General features: G+C 42.3%; 1 protein-coding gene across 3 annotated transcripts in view; it reads right to left on the bottom strand.

The window, feature by feature from the left end:
- MACROD2 (mono-ADP ribosylhydrolase 2) overlaps window positions 1–18,803 on the bottom strand; it is an 896,489-nt gene that overhangs the window by 81,666 nt on the left and 796,020 nt on the right. For all 3 annotated transcript variants that reach the window (XM_074150306.1, XM_074150308.1, XM_074150307.1), the window contains exon 9: window positions 7,420–7,501. In XM_074150306.1, coding sequence (XP_074006407.1) covers window positions 7,420–7,501 — 82 coding nt within the window. The remainder of the gene's footprint in view (window positions 1–7,419; window positions 7,502–18,803) is intronic.

Below are 18,803 nucleotides of genomic sequence, written 5' to 3'. Positions count from 1 at the left end.
ATCATCTTCCCTGTGCTCTCCCACTCTAATAACACACACAGCAGCCTGGTCCTCGCATCTGCATGACCCCTGTGCCTTCAAGGGCATCCTCATTGCCTGCCACTTCACTGTTTCAATGCAGCCCTTAACCAAGCTGGAGAGCAAAGGGATTTGGAGCGAGTGGACAAATACACAGAAATAGCTATTTCCCCTGATTTCTGGATTGACCGCAGGCTCCATCGTCAGTCTCACAAAAGGAGACAAGGAAAACATCTACAAGATGCTACTGGAGCAAAGAGGAGGAGGCTCCACTTAGGAAAACAAAAGCTCCTGACAACAGAGCTTTAATAGGCTACAGTCCCATGTCTGTCCATACCCTGCTCCAAGAAGTGCCATTGCTTGGAGCATCAGGAATGAGGAGGCAAACAATTTTCCAGACCATATAGCTGACAATACCTGTCAAACTGTGTACAACCAGAGGATCCAAGCCCAAATTTTGAGGTCACCAATACTTTCAACACACAGCCAAAGTCTAGAGGAATGCTCTGTCAGCAGTCAGCCAGAAAATAATTCAGAAGGGATTGTACCAGGAAGTTTTATTAAGGTTCAAACTGAAGAAGGAAGCTGCCCATTAACTTTTTATTAGGTACCGGAAACCCACTGCCATGTTACAAGGTGTGAGGAACTCTCTCTTGGTCTGCATATCTCAAGATGCTGAAAATAGTGTCTGAGCCATCAATTAGATACTCTGTCCCTCGAGCACCACTCCTGAACTGCTTCGTGTTCATCCTCCTGCACTGCATTGAGACTCTGGCAAAAGGGGCTAAGACAGACAACCCCAGTGAGTGGTAGGACTGGCACAGTCACTGCCATGGCAAATGAAGACAAAAAGCCATAAAAAATTTTTTTTTCCCAGTTTTACAAATACCTGTTAGCTTGAGATTTTGAAGTAAGTTGTTTCAGACGCATTTTGAAATGGACAGATATTTAGCATTATGGCTATATTAAACTTTTGGACTGAGAACAATTTTTACAGCATCCCATTTATGCTGGGGTGTACTTTATCAGGATCTATAGGTGCTGTGAGAGAAAACTAGAGAGCAAAGCCAGCATCCTAGTCTGGTGTACAGGCTCCTCCAGCTCCCCCGTATGGGTAGGGCTTCCTTTGAAGCCTCTGCTACTGAGGGACAGGGAACCATCAAGGAAAACAGCAGGACTGTGCTTCTCCCCAGCTGTTTTGAATTAAGTCCTTCAGTGAGGGGTCCTGTAGAAGCCATCTGAGGATGACATCCTCCAATATAAAGACAGCTCAAAGGGGTCTTTGCACCCATGTGAAATTGTCAGTGTGCCATTGGTACGCTCTCAACGGCTCGATACATAGTCCTGGAAAGGAAAGGGTTGGATTCTCACACACCATCTCATTGCACATTCACCATCTGAAAAGCCAAGCAGAGTCACAAGAGACAAGTCAACAGTTTCACAAGCCAGAGAAACCAGAGGGTCCCCTGAGCATCCCAATACAACAGCAGGGATTTCAGCTCCATCAGAGCTGTGGAGTCAGGGAAGTGAGACTTGTTTTGCTCCTTCCAGACAACAGGCCTGGGTTGTAGGTGATCCTGCCCACAACCAGGGCACAGGCCAAAGACTGTGACACCATGTCCCAATCTGCTGCTGCTGTGGCTGGTTACTCCGGCTCTGTCCCAGCTTCTGCTCAGCCCCAAATATGTTCATGTACCCACATCAAGTGGCTAGACACAAATTTAGGCTCAGTGTCATCAGCAGGGACCCAGCCCATCCACAGTACCTTGAAAGCTTTGTGAGGGAAAGCAGTGAAGAAAGGGAGATGACAGTCTGGCTGCCTCTAGTTTAAACCTGTGAAAACACAGGCGGTTATCAGCTGTGTACATGACAACCTGAAAAATCTGCACGGAGATGGAAAAAGTAGCTGCAATCAAAACCTTCAGGATGGCCCTCACTGATCAGGAGAAAGCCAAAGGGATTTCAAAGTCCCCCAGATCTTACTTCCTAAGTGGGGGACTGTTTCGGGGGGGGGCTCTGAGCCCCAGCGGCCTTTGCACACCTGCCTGAACCAGTCAGAACACACAGAGCCTCGTGACTTAGGAGGCAAATCCCTACTCAGGTGAAATCTCAGATGAAGGATACCAGGTACTTCCAGTAAACTGCTTGGCACCTATCCACACGGTAAAATAAAGTCCATGAAAAATATTTGGTGGAATACATTCAGGCGATGAATTAAGGAAACGAGTCAGCTCATGAACACTGCAAATGCAAATAAAGAGGCTAAATTTATCAAACGAATTACCCATTTGATACAGGATTACTTGCTAAGGGCTAACTTATGATTCCTTTGCTCACACTGAGGAGCGCTTCAGCCCCAGTGAAGTCTGTCATAGTAAGAGAAGAGGGCAATGCTTCTCAATACCAGTACAGAAATTACAATCTCTGCTTAAGAGTTCACTCACGTATTAGTGCAGGGATCTGCCTTTTTAATACAAAGCCCTTCATTCAGCCATTTAGACAGTTTCCAATTTGATTCCAAGCCCGGTAGATCTCTTAACAATGAATTTCCTCTGTAATTGTAACATATTTGCACATTTATGCACGACTAGGACGCTGTGCATCCTCCTGAAGTAACAAGAGGATTAACAGACAGTAGCTCTTACCCATGTGCTTTGGGTAAGGGGGACAGTATTTTTGTCAACCAGGGTAAAAGAAGAAAATGCATTAAATGTCATAACCTGGAATACAGGGGAGAGAAAAGTTCATTGAAGACGAAGCAATTTCTCTCTCTTTTTCCTAATGCTGAGACAGCTCAAAAAAAAAAAAAAAAAAAGAAGCAGCAGCTCTTGGGCTCAGCATCCTTTCATTAGCTCTGAAAGGACACAAAGTCTAAAAGCCTGCATCTTCCATCTATCAATTGGTCTAATAAAAGTGCAAACCTGTCCTCTCTCTAACAATTTTAGCGATGTTTTAGTGAAGTAATTTTGTTACTCTGTTTCAAGTAGTAAGAACGTATTATAACCTTGAATGCTGCAGCTTCACAGTACGTACCATTTATAACATTATTTTTGCCTAAAGGACATTTTCAGAAAAAAATTATTCCCTTCTCCAATCCACTGATAACAGGTGGTAGATCTAGAAATACTTTAAGCATTACAACTTAAGATACGCCTTCCATAATATACGACAGGCACCACGAAAAACAAGCAATTTGCCAAAGGTCCTTACAAGATTACCTATCTGACATATTAAGTAGGTAGGTACACACAGTAGACGAGAGAAAAAAAAATAAATATCTTTGTCTCCAGCTGGCAACTGTTTACAAATACTCTAATTTACTCCTACGAATCCTAGAAGTACGCATCACTGTAAGGTAAATGTTGGTAAATCTAGCTTTTCAAGGGGGATTATTTTTAGACCACTTCCTGGTCAGTCTTATAAATATATATATATTTAGAAATAAAAGTAACACCTAGTATCTAGGCTCCACATAGAATTCTCTTAGAAGAAACAATGAATTCCAATAGAAAAAATGGTACGAGTATCAGCTCCTTTCCGGGAAAGCTCCCTCATAATACTAGTAGCAATGAATCCAGGGATGTAAGAACTACACATCTGAGCCAGAACTGCAGGCAAGGATATTTTATTTGCCTGAAAGATATGTAGCAAGACATTCTCTTAGATTAAGTAGAAAGAATTTCCCAACACAGCTGAAAGGGGAATGGCTGGGCCATCTCAGTCCGTGAGGAGACAGGACTCCATTGGTAAGAAGAAAAAAACACATCACTGTCTGTTGCACCTAATACGTTAAAACTGTGACCCATCTTAAGCACAGAAGGTTGGTTGTTCTACAGAAACAGTCTTTCACCCTTGCTCTTTTTCTACCAGGACATACATAAACTTCTCAGAAAAAAACCAGAGGTTCAACAGAAAATTCTGCGTGGACCAGGACACTTGACCTTCTAAACCAGGGCTCCTCTGGAGAACCACTATGGTGAGATCCTAAGTCTGAGTTAAAGATTAAGTGGCCTCCCGCTTGGAGAACGCTGGCTTTGGCTTGGGTTCTCTACAGGCTACTGATTACTGAGATTAAATCAGAAATGCTGAGACTGTGACAACTGGTCTGTTACTGAACAGCTTTGCTACGCTCCTAAGATACGAAATTACTTAGAAGTCTGTCTCTTCCCCCTATATATCTAAAGTTTGCAAATGACAGGGCTCTTGGCAGTTGTCTTAATATCAGTACTATTACTCGACTAATTTCTTTGGCATTCCATTCGCAAAATAGGCCTAATGATATGTTCAACTAATGGAACAATTTCCCTATATCTATATTCCACTTACTCTAATGCACTGAGGTGTAACTCTAGCTTCATTTCATTATCACTTGACTAGCTCAAGCACTTGGATGTCTTTCTGGATTTATTAATGCACTGGGTTTAAAGTAATAACTATTTATGTATATAACTCCATGAATATATTCTTCTTTCCAAGCATTTTTGTCCACATCTATTAAAGCAGATGTATTTCATAATGCTTCTGAATGTGAGACACACTTTAAAAGCGTCTCAATGTTTTTTCTCTAAGCTTGAAGTAATATTTCAGTGTTATTCTCTCCTGTGGGTGTTCAGACAGTGTCCTATCAATTCAAATTTAGGGCAAGACTATCCTTAAAGACTTGCATTTCACTACATTAATAGATTGACCTAAAACCAAACCAAAACCACCAGAGTTTTGGCAATTCCTTCCACAGTCTAAATATCAGGAATTCATTCGCAAACGTAAAGACAGTTGCTAATTCCTTGACACAGAGCCATGTTGATTAAGTCCTCTGTGCAAGAAATCAGAGAGATGGAATATCCCTACAGTAGGAGTGTCTGCTGATTACTTGTCAAAGTCCACTACGTTAAATGCAGATGGCAATTCACAAGAGAGCAGAAAAAAGGACCATGATGGTCATCTGGTAATCACCACCCAGACCTTCAGCTGGTGGTCTCACCAGTAGGCTATAGGCAATTTAGGGTGCGGCTGACTTCAGCTGACATCTCTTGAAGTGGTGGTACCCTGTGGAAAAGTGTCAATGCAAGATGGCAAAGAAAGCCTGAGACTCTATATTCATCATTATATTCATCTCCTCCAGGAGAGAGACCCAGATACTGCTCATTTCTCCAGGGACACTAATGGAGAGTCATTTGGGCAGCATGGATCTTTCCTGCCTCTCCCTGTCTCCTCACAAGTTGAAGATCTAAGAGACCCCTGTAAGGACATACCAAACGTCCATGGTGATACAAGACATTAAAATCAGACCTCCCGAATCACTGGCTACTGACCTAACCACAGGAAACTCTTCACTGAGTCAGGGATAAAGCTTAAGATGCTAAACTGGCTCCTTTTAAAGTTCCGGCTCACGAGCCAGTAGGTGCTCAGGTCCTTCTGGAAACCAGCATCATCATGGCATATCAAAACTGGTATTCAGAATCGTAAGTTATGAGAAAAGTGCAGTGGGGAGCCTATGAAAACGGGTACTAAGATCTTTTAGCAATCTATACCAAATTGTGGCTGCTGAGAACTAAAGCATCTTTATCTGGACCCATGTCTGTGTAAGCATTGGATCAACCTTTGGCACAGTCACATACCTGCAAACCACTGGATTTGCTGCACCTTAGAAGGTCCCCACCATGACCACCTCTCTATGGTCACATATCAAATACCCAATTCAACCAAAAAAAAAAAAAAAAAAAAAAAAAAGGTAAAAACTTTCCATGCATGAGAATAACCATACTTTTAAAACCATGATAAAACTGATCATCTCTATAATGCAGCGTAATGCAATTATAAGTCTTTATATAACGTCACACCCAACCTCACAAGTTCTCTGTACAGAGGAGTTCAACAATGTCAGGTTTTGAAAACCCCCCAAAATAAATAAATCTCCCATTTTCCCATTTGGGCTTGCCATGCTTCAGCTTTAAATAATCTCCTTGTCTCTCGAGCTTTCAAACCCAAATGAGCTTTACATTTATAACAACAATTCAACAGGCTTTAATCTGTGATTTCAAAGACATTAACGATCAAGGTGAGTATTAATACTCCAATTTGTTGGCAAATAGACACTATAGTCTACTGTCGCTTAATCTGAAGGGCGGGGACAGAGCCAGCAACAGGAGGGAGGGTACTGCCACTTTATTCTATATGTTGGGGTACACCGCCAAAAAAAATAAAATCACACAATGAATGGATTAGATGTGAACACAGTCTTTGAAATGCCTGTTCAATGTGCTCCAGACAAAAATATTATTAAGTGGTTAGACACCATTCTATGCTACCTGAATTATTCAACAGATCTTTAAGTTTCAGCTGCCAATCACTGCAAACTGGAGATTACAAAGTCGTCTACAAAAAGCTTTGTTCTAGTGAGATGAGACAGAAACATCCCAATTTCCATACTACCAGCCAAAGCGAAAGGAAAAAACCACTGCAGCTACTTGTGACAACACAGTCCTGTAGAATTAATGGAGACCCACAACACACCAAAGCTCTGCTTCCTATTACTCCAAGGCCCTTTCTACCAGACAGACAGACAGTGCGGGGAGTATTTAAGCGACTGCCACTTCTGAAATGGTGATAAAACAAAATACTAAAATCTGGATCTTGTCACATATAGTAGGGCTGTTGTCATAGAAAACAAAATAAAATGGGAGAAACTTAGGGTTGACAAAAAAGCTGAGACACAGATTTCTAATGATATACAATAAAAATAAATCATAGCCATACGGGGGGGAGGGGCATTAACAAATTTACTATCCACTAGGTTTTCTAAAATTCTAGAAAGCAACCTCCTGTGCGAAATCTAAGATAAATGGCTAACATTTCCCAAGTGCTCCGTCGAGAGCCATCTTTCTCCCATTCATTCTTGCACAGGGACAGCTCAAGTTTAAAGTTCTCATTCAGACACAGTTGGGCTCTAACCCCTGCGGTATCTTTTCAGGCCCAGAGAAACCCTACCAGCATCGTTAATGAAAGAGCAAAGCATGTACGAAGTGCACGGAAAAGCAATATACACTAGGAGCTATATACATTAGTGCAAATAATTTTCTTCTCCGAGTTAAGACAGCCAGTGCCACGCACCAGGTTTTGGGAGGAGATACGACTACAGCAGAGAATGGAGAAACTAGCTGTACTGAGCATAAAAAAGCAGGCCTTGATTTTGCAAAAGCAGTATCACAAGTAGTTTTATCAGTTCACAAATTTTAAATGTCTGCATTTGTCCAGGATCAGAGCCTCCAAGCACAGCTGACCATTAAAGAAAGTTCACGTTTTAATATTTGGCTTAAGCGGGGAAAGAAGAAAGAAGGCCAACTGTTGGAGTTCTGATGCACCATTTTTTAAAGTCAGATGGCGCTCGATTACTATACCTACCCAGAGGGAAAAACTCGCCCATTTTCTTCTTGAAAATCTTGTAGTCAACCTCCAAAAAAACGCAGAAGATGATACGATCCACCTGTAAGAAACAAAATTATTCACAGTGAAATGATCGCAACCATAAACACTGGCAATAATAGTTAATAAAAGCAAAGAAACTTTTAAGCCAACACACTTTTTATGCTCCAGGCAAGCAAGAAAACATCACAGGGATGCATGTTTTGACTTTATTGTGCATCTGTGTTGTAATTTACAAAATAACATTTGCAATCGCAGTTCACAACTGTATTCTTTGTTAACTGCCTCCTGTTTATGCAAACCACTCTTGAGCACAGTATAAATGACTTTTGGCATTCTAGATGAGTACTGGGACGCAATGTTTGATGAAAGAGTCACATGGGGGGCTTCTAATAAGCATACAAAAGAGTGAATGGGTAAGCAAAGAGCTCTTTTTCCAATCCTTGTCCGACAAACCTATTTGCAAAACCATTTAGTATTTTAAAATGTCTTTAAAAGGTTTCATGTGGTTTTAATTTACATGAAACCACTTACTCTTGCTATAATACAAGCAGAATGCAGCAAAAACAAAAGCTGATTAGATGACAGGTAGCACACGGGGTAAATAAAACATTTAATATGCCATCTACTTAGGGAGGCTGAGCATACCAATGAAACCACAGCTCATAATGTATGTGCCACCCACCAATCATTTCAAATAAATTGTTTGGGAGATCATTGTATGTGAAAGGCTTTTCTAAAAGAGACCCCCCAAAAAAGCCAAACAAAATAAACACCAAGCAGAATTCCGAAGCCTTTAAGATTGAAAAACACCCACACTGGACTTCACTCTAGCCTTGCTATTTCTTTGTTTTATCTGTTTGCATAGTCCGGCACAAATTGCCCCTGCAGCCAAAACCGAGCTCCAGGAAGGAGCTGTGGAAGTCTAAAAGACCCTCCCACGGCTGAGCTGAAGGACCGGCAACCCGATAATCAAGTTTTTCTCTGAAGCACATGAGAGCTTAAGCAGAAAGGGATGAATCCCAAGCAATAGGAAATTCAGCATCTTGGCTGGCATTATGCTGTCCTCATGTCTGCACGGGCAATAAGCCGATCTGTCGTAGCAGAGCTCCTCCAGAGCGCCTTTGCACACGCTAGAAAAAGCCCCAGCTTCCTCCCCCCTGCAGGGGAAACCGGCAGGAGGAAAGCTCTCAAAAAAATGCCTTCGTTACAGTAGCTTCACTAGAAAATGCTGTCCTTTTGCTAGAGCTGCTCTTTGAAGCAAAGTACAAGTCTTGGCTTCAAAGAAACCATTATGCTGAGCAGCTCAGGATGTCATTTTAGAGTTCATTTTGGAGCAGCCTGGTAGAATACAGAAGGGAAGGAGAGCAGGCAATAAATAACTGGTTATGCTGGGAAATGCTAGTTGTTCCTAACAAGGACATCTCCGAATCACAGCTGACTACAGAACCTGAAAGAGGAAACTAGGTAGGCAATAGGAGACTGAAGGTACAGGTTATGTGGGCGTTCAGGAGGAAAGAGGCTCACGAGCAGGAGAAGAAGCAGCAGGGCAGAGCTTGGGCAGACACCGCTTGCCGGGGAAGCGTACCGGCAGATTTGTGAGCAAGAAAACTGCCTGTTGCTGTCTGCTCGTATGATGTTCACAGAAACAAGCTGTTCTGTGCATCCCTCGTAAACAAACCAGGCTAGACCTTATAAAAATATGCTGGACTGTGTCATCAGCTGCTTTTCACAAGGGATATAATGAAGAACCCAAATACTGGTTAAGCGCTCAATCCAAAAAGCCATACTCATCTGTGTACTCACGAATTTATAACATAAGGCACCGGTGGCAAGTGATGCCTTATTTTGCCTATATGAGAGCTTCCAACCTAAGTTGTTTTCAGGAGGGAAGATTTAGACAATGAATGCTTAAATTATTTTGTTGTGAAAATTGGTTTAGGACAGTGTTGGGATGACCCTAGATTGCAGTCTCCTATCTCCACCTCCTGATCGGAGCAGATATTTAAGCATTATAGTTATAGGCCCAATACGTGAACCAGGACAAACAAACGAGCAAGAATGGAAATTTATAAACCAGAGGAGGAATGATATTCCCACGCAGAGAAGCTCTGCGTCGTCTTGCTCTCTATATAGTCTCATATTCTCTGCTGTAAGTACTACAGACATTTCTCTCATTTCATATAGTTCAACTTCTCAAGGTGCTCCCTTTACTTTTATTTATTCTGTGCAGTTCACAATGATAAAACTTCTGCAATCCTGAGAATTTCTACTACTTCTAATATAATTCCTTAATTTAAAGATAGGGAATCTCTCTAGAAACGGCAGACTATTTCAAAATTTCTAGTTTCCTAACTGTATACATCCTATATATAAACCTGTTCAATTTCTTCTTGGTGTGAGAAAAAGCACTCTATTTTTAAGTATGCATAAGATATTGTGATGACAGCTGAAATCCTGTGTTTATCTGATTGAATGGCATGTGTTGGCAGATAGTAAATCTGAAATTAAACCATATTCTATCATCCTGCCAGTCATTGACTATTTTATCTAACATCCCCAGCTAAAATAACTCAAAATTAGGTATGGAAAGTAACCCTTGTCCTCGCTGTTCCTGTTCCAGCTACAATATGCAAAGATTTAATCCAAGTGACTCCAAACCTGCCTTGCCTGTTGGCTCACAAAAGCTCAGCAGGCCTTTTGGGATGCGCACTTATGAAAGACGCTCTCTTATTCAAAGAGGAAATCTCTCCTCTCATGTGGTTAGGAAACGCCAACTTGATTAGACGTTTCATGTCGCCCCTTTACAGAGGGGAGGGAGTAGCCCCCCAGGACTCCCCCGAGCGTGCCCAGGGAGCCCCCAGCACCTTTTGTAGGTGCCCAGCTCCTCCACAGCTGACCAGGCACCGCTCAACTGTAGCAGAAGTTTAAAGGAGCTGCAAGTTGAAGGTATTAAAGCTCATCCTTGATTGACAGCTCTTTTTTGGAGACCGGTATTAAAATCAGCCATCCCCTGTCAGAGCCTGATTAAATTCTGCTCGCTTCACAGCTATGAATAGGTGGATCAAAGAACCCCAAAATTAAGAGCACTGCAACACAGGAAGAAGGGAGTTAAATTGCATGAGCTGTTCACTTAGTAGGCAGTTTCACAGCCCAAGGCTGCAAGTACATTGATTATTTTTTTTTTTCCTGTAATATTTTTTTTTTTCTTGGGCCCTGCTCTCCTTGCCAGGCTCCATTTAATTTTGAGGGGGATACTTGCCTGGTGGTTTTGTTAGCCGCACCGGATAAGGATCAGTAAACTTCTGGGGCTCTGCATGGCTCACAGGGCTGAGGCTGTTTTGCAGAGGAATGGACCCAGAGTCAGCCATTAAAGCCAGGATTTTACAAGGATACAGCCAAATCTCATGAAGTGAAAACCCCTCCACTGGGTATAAAAGCACTGTTGGTCTTAATAGCAGCAGCATTGATCTTAATACGAAGAAGACAGCAAAAACATTTCCTCCTGCTTTTCGTTCAGTGGGGTTTTGGTTGGTTGGTTGGTTTGTTTTTCCCCAGTGAATTTGAGAGCAATTTGCATTTAGTGTGTTTTAGCTTTACTGGTGGGTTAATGCACTTTGGGTTAGTTCTAGACCACTAATGGTCTAGAAGAGCTCCCTGGGAAGCTGGGGCAGGAGGGTGCTCAGGGACAACACCGTCACCACCAGCGCGGGAACGATGAAAAGCTGCCAAGGGTCCCACAAACCAGAGGGAAGAGCTGGGAGTTGCACCCCTCTGTGGCAGCCCAGCTCCACCGCCACACAGCCACCACCAGCCAGAGACAGCTCTACCCACAGAAGGCAAACACAGCAAGAAGATGGGGGACACACCACCTGGAGAAATGACCACGTGCCTCACCACATCCAAAGCCACAATAGAAGAAGAGTCTGCTAGCACTTTCCGGCCAACTTTACACTCTTTTTTATGGATTCTTTGAGAAGGGAAAAAGCCCTGCCTCCCCAGCAAATTAAAAGTACACACCAAGTTCCCTAAAGGACCCTTCCCTCTACTGCAGCGTGGGGGAGGGCTCTGCATGTGTCTGCACACATCTGCCCATGCGGCCGCTGATACAGCAGGAGCTCATACTCTACAGCTGTACCTACATACATTTTAGGATTGAAAACATCTCTGGGTTTTATCTCAGCTCGTTTGCTGCGGCCTCCGGCAGGTTGTCCGATTCCTCTGACTTAATTTCCCTATCTGCTTAGGGGACAGTAATATCTAGTCGTGCACTTATGCGTCGTTACAAAGAGGTCTTGCCAAGCACAATCCACAGGACGTGCCAAATGTTATGCCTACAGCTGTATGTATAGCCAGGTGCCAGGCTGTATATATCAGGCACAGATCTGAGGCAGAAAACTGATCAAAAGACATTCTAGACTATTTTATCTAATGAGTGTTTCCGTGTCATTGCCACCTTATGTCCTCACAAAGTAACAACTTGCAACAAAAATAAATCCAACTGCATTTCAGCACTCCCAAGGATTTCATGCGCGTCCCCAGTACCAAGACATTTACCCAGCAGGCAGCAACTGCTTTTTATTATAGGCGACAACAAGTTTCATCATAATTTACATCTTACCAGAAAATACACAATAGAAACACAATGCTAACTTGTAAAAAATATTTCCCAATCCCGACTCAAATTAATGGCAACAAACAACAAAGAGAATGAAGCAGCTTTCTGCTCTGCATACGTGTAACAAATCCCTTTTATGAAACGCCCTTGCCTGATCCCACCAGGACCTATTGTCTTAAGGCGATGGTGAACACCAGAAGCTTGCTGTAACATTTTTAATTTATCAAACATTCTGTGGACTTAATCCAAAATTCAGTGAAGCCAAACGGAGGCTTTTTATTGACTTCGGCGTGCTTGGATCGGCGCCTATACTCCGTAACGCCAGAAATAACATTTGCTTCCTTACGAATTAAAGTTCTTCTGATATGCAAATTTCATTACTCTAAATCTTCAGATACTTCCTCAAACACATCCTTAATGGTCACAGTTCAGAGCTGTCAGTCCCCAATAAGTCTCCTTGACTACAGGGCCTGCAAGGAAGAAGTCCTGAACCTTCAACAGTGCCACAATCCCACGTTTTCCCCTTGTTCAGACCGTGGCTGCTGGGGCAGCCCTGTTGGGGGTTGTTGTCTTGCCTGACAAGACTTCCCTTATAGAGACTGGTGGGAACAAAGCCAGATAAGTTAGGTTTCCAAGGCATGCTCTCGTGGAGTCTGAATCTCAGTTGTGGGAAGCAAAGAAGGAGGAGGAAGAGATTTTTAATGCCCCATGGGATCCAGCTACAAATGTCCTAGCTGGTCCCTGCTCACTGGGTAAAATTTCTTCCATTTCTGTGGCAAGGGCTCAGTTTGCTGTTCTGAAGTCCACGTCTCTCTCCCTCGCTTATCTTCAGGGACCTCATTTTCCACCTACCTCTTTTCTGGGTTTTTTTGACAGAGTTCCTCCCTGCCCGGCACCGAGCTGACGCACTGAATTGGCTACATGCAGAGGGGTACACTTCAAAGAGACCGACATCTGTTTCTGCCCCCTTAAAGCACTGGTGAATGATGCTCCTGATGCTGACAGTCTCCCCTTCAGCCTATCCTCTGCCTGGTCTGATCCTCCAGTAATCCTATTGCAACCAACTAACAGATGGAAATACCAGCTTTGTAAAATAACACAGGCATCTCCCCTATCCCTCGCAGCAGCTGTGATCCACTCCGCCAGAGGCACTGCCTTTCCTGAGCACCGTGCACATCTGGCCAGCTGTCCAGATCGCAGTCTGCCTGACCAAAAAAGAAAGAGCCAAGAGCACTGCAATCCCACTTGGAAATGAGCCGTGGTCGAGGCCAGAAGTTTTCACACACTCCTTCGAAAGGTGAATGCTTCAGGCCCTATAAAAACTACTCAATTCACAGCGCTGTAAATTAAAATTCAGCCTCCTGGTATTATTACTAATTTCACAGAAACCATTAAAGCATAGAGCCTAGCTGACTGTCTGCTCCTTTCTGCATGACATCATGGTCTATAATTGCAGAATTACTCTCAAAAAGAACTTCAGTTAAGTATTTATGGCAAATACAAAGCTTCGGCGCCGCTTCCACCCTCATAACAAGATTTAAGCGGGGCAGAGGTGCCAGACTGGTGATACGGTGAATTTGACAACCAACGAACTGTGTGATGATGTTCACAAAGCAATTCACCTAGCCTTAAGATCTTTACACCTGGCCCAGCTTCAAATCCACTGCAGACCTGAGCCAAAACACCAGCCCCCTCATTTACTCGAACTTGCAGCTACCCAAATGAGCCCAGCTTCAGGCAGGCAGGCAATCTCTAGATCATCCGTCTGTCCTGCTGGTGGAGGAAGACAGACGTACTCTCTCAGGACAAAGCTCCTTGATTTTCATGGATTTGAGTTTTGAGATTCTTTGAACCCAAAGCAAAAATCTAAATAAAAATCCACACTGCTGTAAACCTCCTGCAAGTAATGATATTAATGGAGCGTTATGATATCACATCAAGAGCAAACACCCGTTGAGGACCAGCTGTGAGGAAGCAACTCTTACTTAAACCATCATATTACTTAGGCAGTTATTGAAAGAAAAAATAATACAAAACACATGAGTTATAAAATGATTTATGCTTTTCACAAATAGAGTGGAATGTTTTCTATGGTGGTCTTACTGAAGTTAAAAACCAGAAAGTTATTATTAGTGCTTTAATATCCTATTTCAAGATGGAAAACATACTTTGCTTAGAGTGAAAGATAATTAAAAGTCCAAAGGCAATTTAAAAAAAAAAAAAAGCAAACCCAAACACAACAAAACTCCACCAGAAATTTATTACAAGTTTAAAATACTAACACGAACAACATCCCAAAGGAACAATACCTTTGCCGCAGTCCGTGCCTCTAAAACAAAAGTAGCAACATGCTTAGCAATGAAACTCAAGATAAATTTAAAACATGGTCAGAACGCCTCTCCCTGCCTATTGCTCCTGTTCCTACAGCTCTGCTCATATTCACCAGATGAGAGCAAATACTCCCTGTATCACAGATACACCACTGCAGTTACAACTATAGCACAAGCCTGTCTCCATATTAACAAAACATGTTAAAAGCTGTAATCCTTTCCAGTGGAGAAGCACTTTTACCCACAGATCTCACACACGGGTAAGCGCTACAGTCTTCTGACACTTCTGACAGATAGTCATCTCCAGGTGGAGAATTGATGATGTGCCCAAGGTGACAGAGAATAAGAGCAGCAGAACTAAACCAGGACCCTGGGATTTTTTCCTCCTGTTCTCTCTCAAAGATGCTACAGAAAAAAAAACCAACCCATCAATGGTCACAGGGAAAGTTCACAAGCTTCACTGCACACCACCAGTCTTCCTCTGGCAAATCTTTTCAATGTATCCATGCATTGGGAGAATCAATAATGATAACTCTTTTTCCCCCAATACATTGGCTGTTTTTTAAAGGTTACTTATTCTCCTTGAGAGAATTCACTTTGTGCTTTCGATACCTTTTTAATGCAGTGTATTATTCAAGGACAGGTAGAGCTTTCCCTTTTGGACCTGGTGACGCTTTGTGCTGAGCTGTTACTTTTTTTTGTATGAACAAAGCACCCGCCAGACCAGCAGAACGTCTGTCCTAAAGACGCAATCCGGATCTGAAATAAGAAATTATGGCAACATTTTCTGAGGAATTTACTAATGGTCAGCAAGAAAATTGTACGTGTCCCAGTTACTTATATGGTGCATGATCATATGACAAATAAGACATGAGAGCCTTGTAGGGCTAATATAGGACTAGAAAATAACCGGTTTTTAATAGTCCATATGTGGTATTTTGCTCAACAACTAAAAATTTTTCAGTTTCCTAAAGGTGAAAAAACCTGTAAAATCAGTCTAGGATTTAAGGGCAGCGTCTCCGTATATTTCTTTTGATGGTCACTAGAACTTGTCAGGAAAGGGGCAAGAGAGTAGTTTAAAAATGCATTTGTTTTTACCAAGATATCCATCAATCTGCACAATTCACTTTTATGCCACACAAACACGATGACATAAAGCCCATTCATCTTTTCCAGCTTAATACCTACTGTCCTTTGAAGACACATGTTTGGAATATCTGAAGGCGACCTCCATTTTTCACAGTTACCAGTCATAGGGCAGCTGACACAGCCAAGATAATCCTGTATTCAGCGAAACCGGGGGAATGAATGGATTCTGATGAATGTAATTTGCTATCTCAGTGACAAATGGCAAATGTGAAGAGAGGGTACGCATGCAAATATAACTGCGTTAAATAAGGGCTTGTGAAGGATAGTACTCTGAAAATATCTGATAGGCAGTTTTACAACAACCTTGCGTTTCTGAGGAGATAAATCATCAGCTTACTTAAAGTTATCATTACAGTCTCATTGTGGATCTCCACTGAATAAAGATGGTATCATGGCATACAATCAAGCAGGGTGTTATAATCCCACAGGCCAACTTTTTGCACCACATTTTACCTTACAACATGCATTTTTCAGTATGTTTTTAGTGCAATTTGGACTTAAATACCCCAAAGTTCCCAATGATTATGAGCGTCCTAAGCCTGTTCGGGCATCCAACCTGCAGTAGACTAATTCCCAGAAGATGTCGTGTTCCACAAACACCAAAAGCTCTTTGCTGGATCCCCTGAGCCGTCACTTCAGAAATTTCTTGTATTCCTGATGTTTTTACCAGTTTTGCTGTACTAGGATGCAGTATCTACCAATATAATTTCCACTCCTTCCCAGGGCCAGCAGGAGTATCAGCACTACCTGCTCAGAGTCCACCACTCAAGAAAAACACGAATATGCTTGAAAACAAAAGCATAATCTCCTCCTATGCCATCATCTTTGTGCCTGCTGCAAGATTCTGAACATAAAACAGCCCCAGGTTTTAAAACCACACAGACAGACCAAGCGATGGTTCATCCTACCCTTCAGGCAGGTACTAGTGATTTAGAGTTGGATGCTAGAGCCAGTGCCAGGAGGAGACCAAGCTGCCCGAGGCTGGGAACCAGCAGGGAGGGTAATAGGGATTCGTGCCCTGGAAAGCAAAGCCCCCTCCTGCTGTGCTGCCTAGGCAGGGGATGGCAGTGACTTCCAAACTCTATGAGAAGTCATCAGGTCCCCGAGCAGTGGGAACCACATGTCCGTCAGTCCCCAAAAGCTCTGCCTCCCTCGTTCTTGCTGTGGCAGGGGTGGGTCCCTCAGCAGAGGACCTGCTGCTGCAGGAACAGGAGCATGCTGGCATCTCGTGGCTAGGACAGAAACGTTTGTGTATATATATTATATAGATATATATTCTCTATTCTTTATTTGAGGGAGAACATAGGAAGAGATAACACCGGTGTGGAGAGTTAATAATTACTCCCCATTGAGGGGACTAGAACTCCTATAGTGGAAGCAAAGCGAAGGGGTCACACACCTGCTACCCAGGTTATAAGGGAACAATATATACACAGAGTTAGCAAAACTCTTATTTGAAAAGTTTGTTGTACATAAAAAAGAGCCCTTCCAAAAAAAATTGCTTTCCCAATAATATAGGCCACATCGCATAACTTGAAGCAGCTCAGAAACCATTGCTTGTACTAAAACCTGGACTGAATCTCATTTATGTAAATATTACCTTATCTCTCCCTTTGAAGAAAACGTTTTATGATTGACTTATCTGTCATTTATAGATCAAATTAAACTCATTAATGCAAGCTATTAAAGACCATTCTTAAAGGACAAAGGCCGATTTTCTCAAATACTGTATGTCTCTCATTCTAATGCTAGCAATAATCTTTTTTGCCATCAGAAAAAGAGAACCAGGCAGAAAAAGAAGCTATTAAATTTCCAATACTGCTAGAAAAAACCACGTTCATTCCCAGGATGCTCACTCCAGTGTCTCTTCCAAAAAGGAGGTCAACTCAGGATCATTTGCTTACTGCGTGTCAGATAGATGCCAGGTAAAGTAAATGTAATTTTTAAAAAAAATGTCTGTTTTTCTCCTTCCTACACAAAAGTTCTTTCTTCTTTTTTGTAGGAAGTCACTTCTTACTGTCACAATTACACCCTATTTATGCCTAAGACACTTAGGTAGGGATGACAAAATAATGTGTATTTTTGTTAAATAAGAATGATTGTAGAGTGACGAGTTATTTTCACAAGATTTCACAATGGTTGATTCCCAGCATCCTGAAAGAAACCAAGTCAGGAGTCTGTATGATCTAAATGCAACCTCTGCGTGTTTCTTGCTACTCAGGAGGGAGATCAGGAGGAACATGGAGCAGCGAGACAAGAAAATTTCATGTGAAATACTTATTCCCCAAGAACTCAAGAACTTGAGCCAGCACCTGGGTCAACTCGGGGAATGGCTGCACGTCGGAGCCTGGTTTTGGGATATTCGCACCTGTGAGAACCTGGGACCAGCAAGGAAGATCTATGCTTGAGACTAGACGCGATTATAGATCTGGCATGCGAGCTCGATCTGTGATTCAGCCCAAATGTCCTCATGTGAAAGGTCATTAAGCCACCTTGATACAATTGACAAATGTCTTCCACAGAGGATATTGCAACTTTAATATCGGTTGTTTAGAAAAAAAAAAACACAAATCCGCTGGGATATAAATGTCAACTGTATGCCAACACTTTGCACAAGGATTGGGAGGGGAAAAAAGAAATTAATCTCTAAGGGATCGCTTTTAAATTAATTTAAATAGATGGTAATAGGCTGACAGTTCTCTGAAAATAGCCAGCAGCTGTTCCAGCACTTTACCAAGTCCCAGTGTCTAACCTTGGGCACACCAATTCCACAAAATCCATCTCCTGGACGGAGCTCTGTTTCCGCAGCTGGAATGCTAATGATGGCTCTTAGTGGTTTCTGACTTCTACCAGTGTTTTTATTTCTGTGGCAGATCATGGTGCACAAGCCACAGAGGTGAGTAAGCGCAGATTTACGTTTTATTAGGAAGGACAAGAAGATGCTTTATTTATGGCACATTGCTATCCACAGACAACCTTCACTCTATCTATCTGCTCATCATGAAACAAAAAGCATCTAAATTACTAAGAAGTTGCTCAAATACAATTGAGAACATTAGCACAATTTATATGAGCTGCTCAAATGTACTGATGCATATAAAGTCTCCAAAACCATTTATTGTCAAAATGTCAATGCTAAATGCACAAAAATGTAACTTACTTTATGCCATTAATTAACTAATGTTTGCACAGCACTTTGAAAATGTAAAAGCACTTTGAACACTGAGAGCTAAGCAGTATTATTTTTACTCATGTGGACTCACTGT

This window comes from Numenius arquata, chromosome 7, assembly GCF_964106895.1.
Source record: "Numenius arquata chromosome 7, bNumArq3.hap1.1, whole genome shotgun sequence".
Taxonomy (NCBI): domain Eukaryota; kingdom Metazoa; phylum Chordata; class Aves; order Charadriiformes; family Scolopacidae; genus Numenius; species Numenius arquata.
Note: the sequence above shows the minus strand (reverse complement) of the source record. Positions and strands in the feature narration are given on the sequence as shown.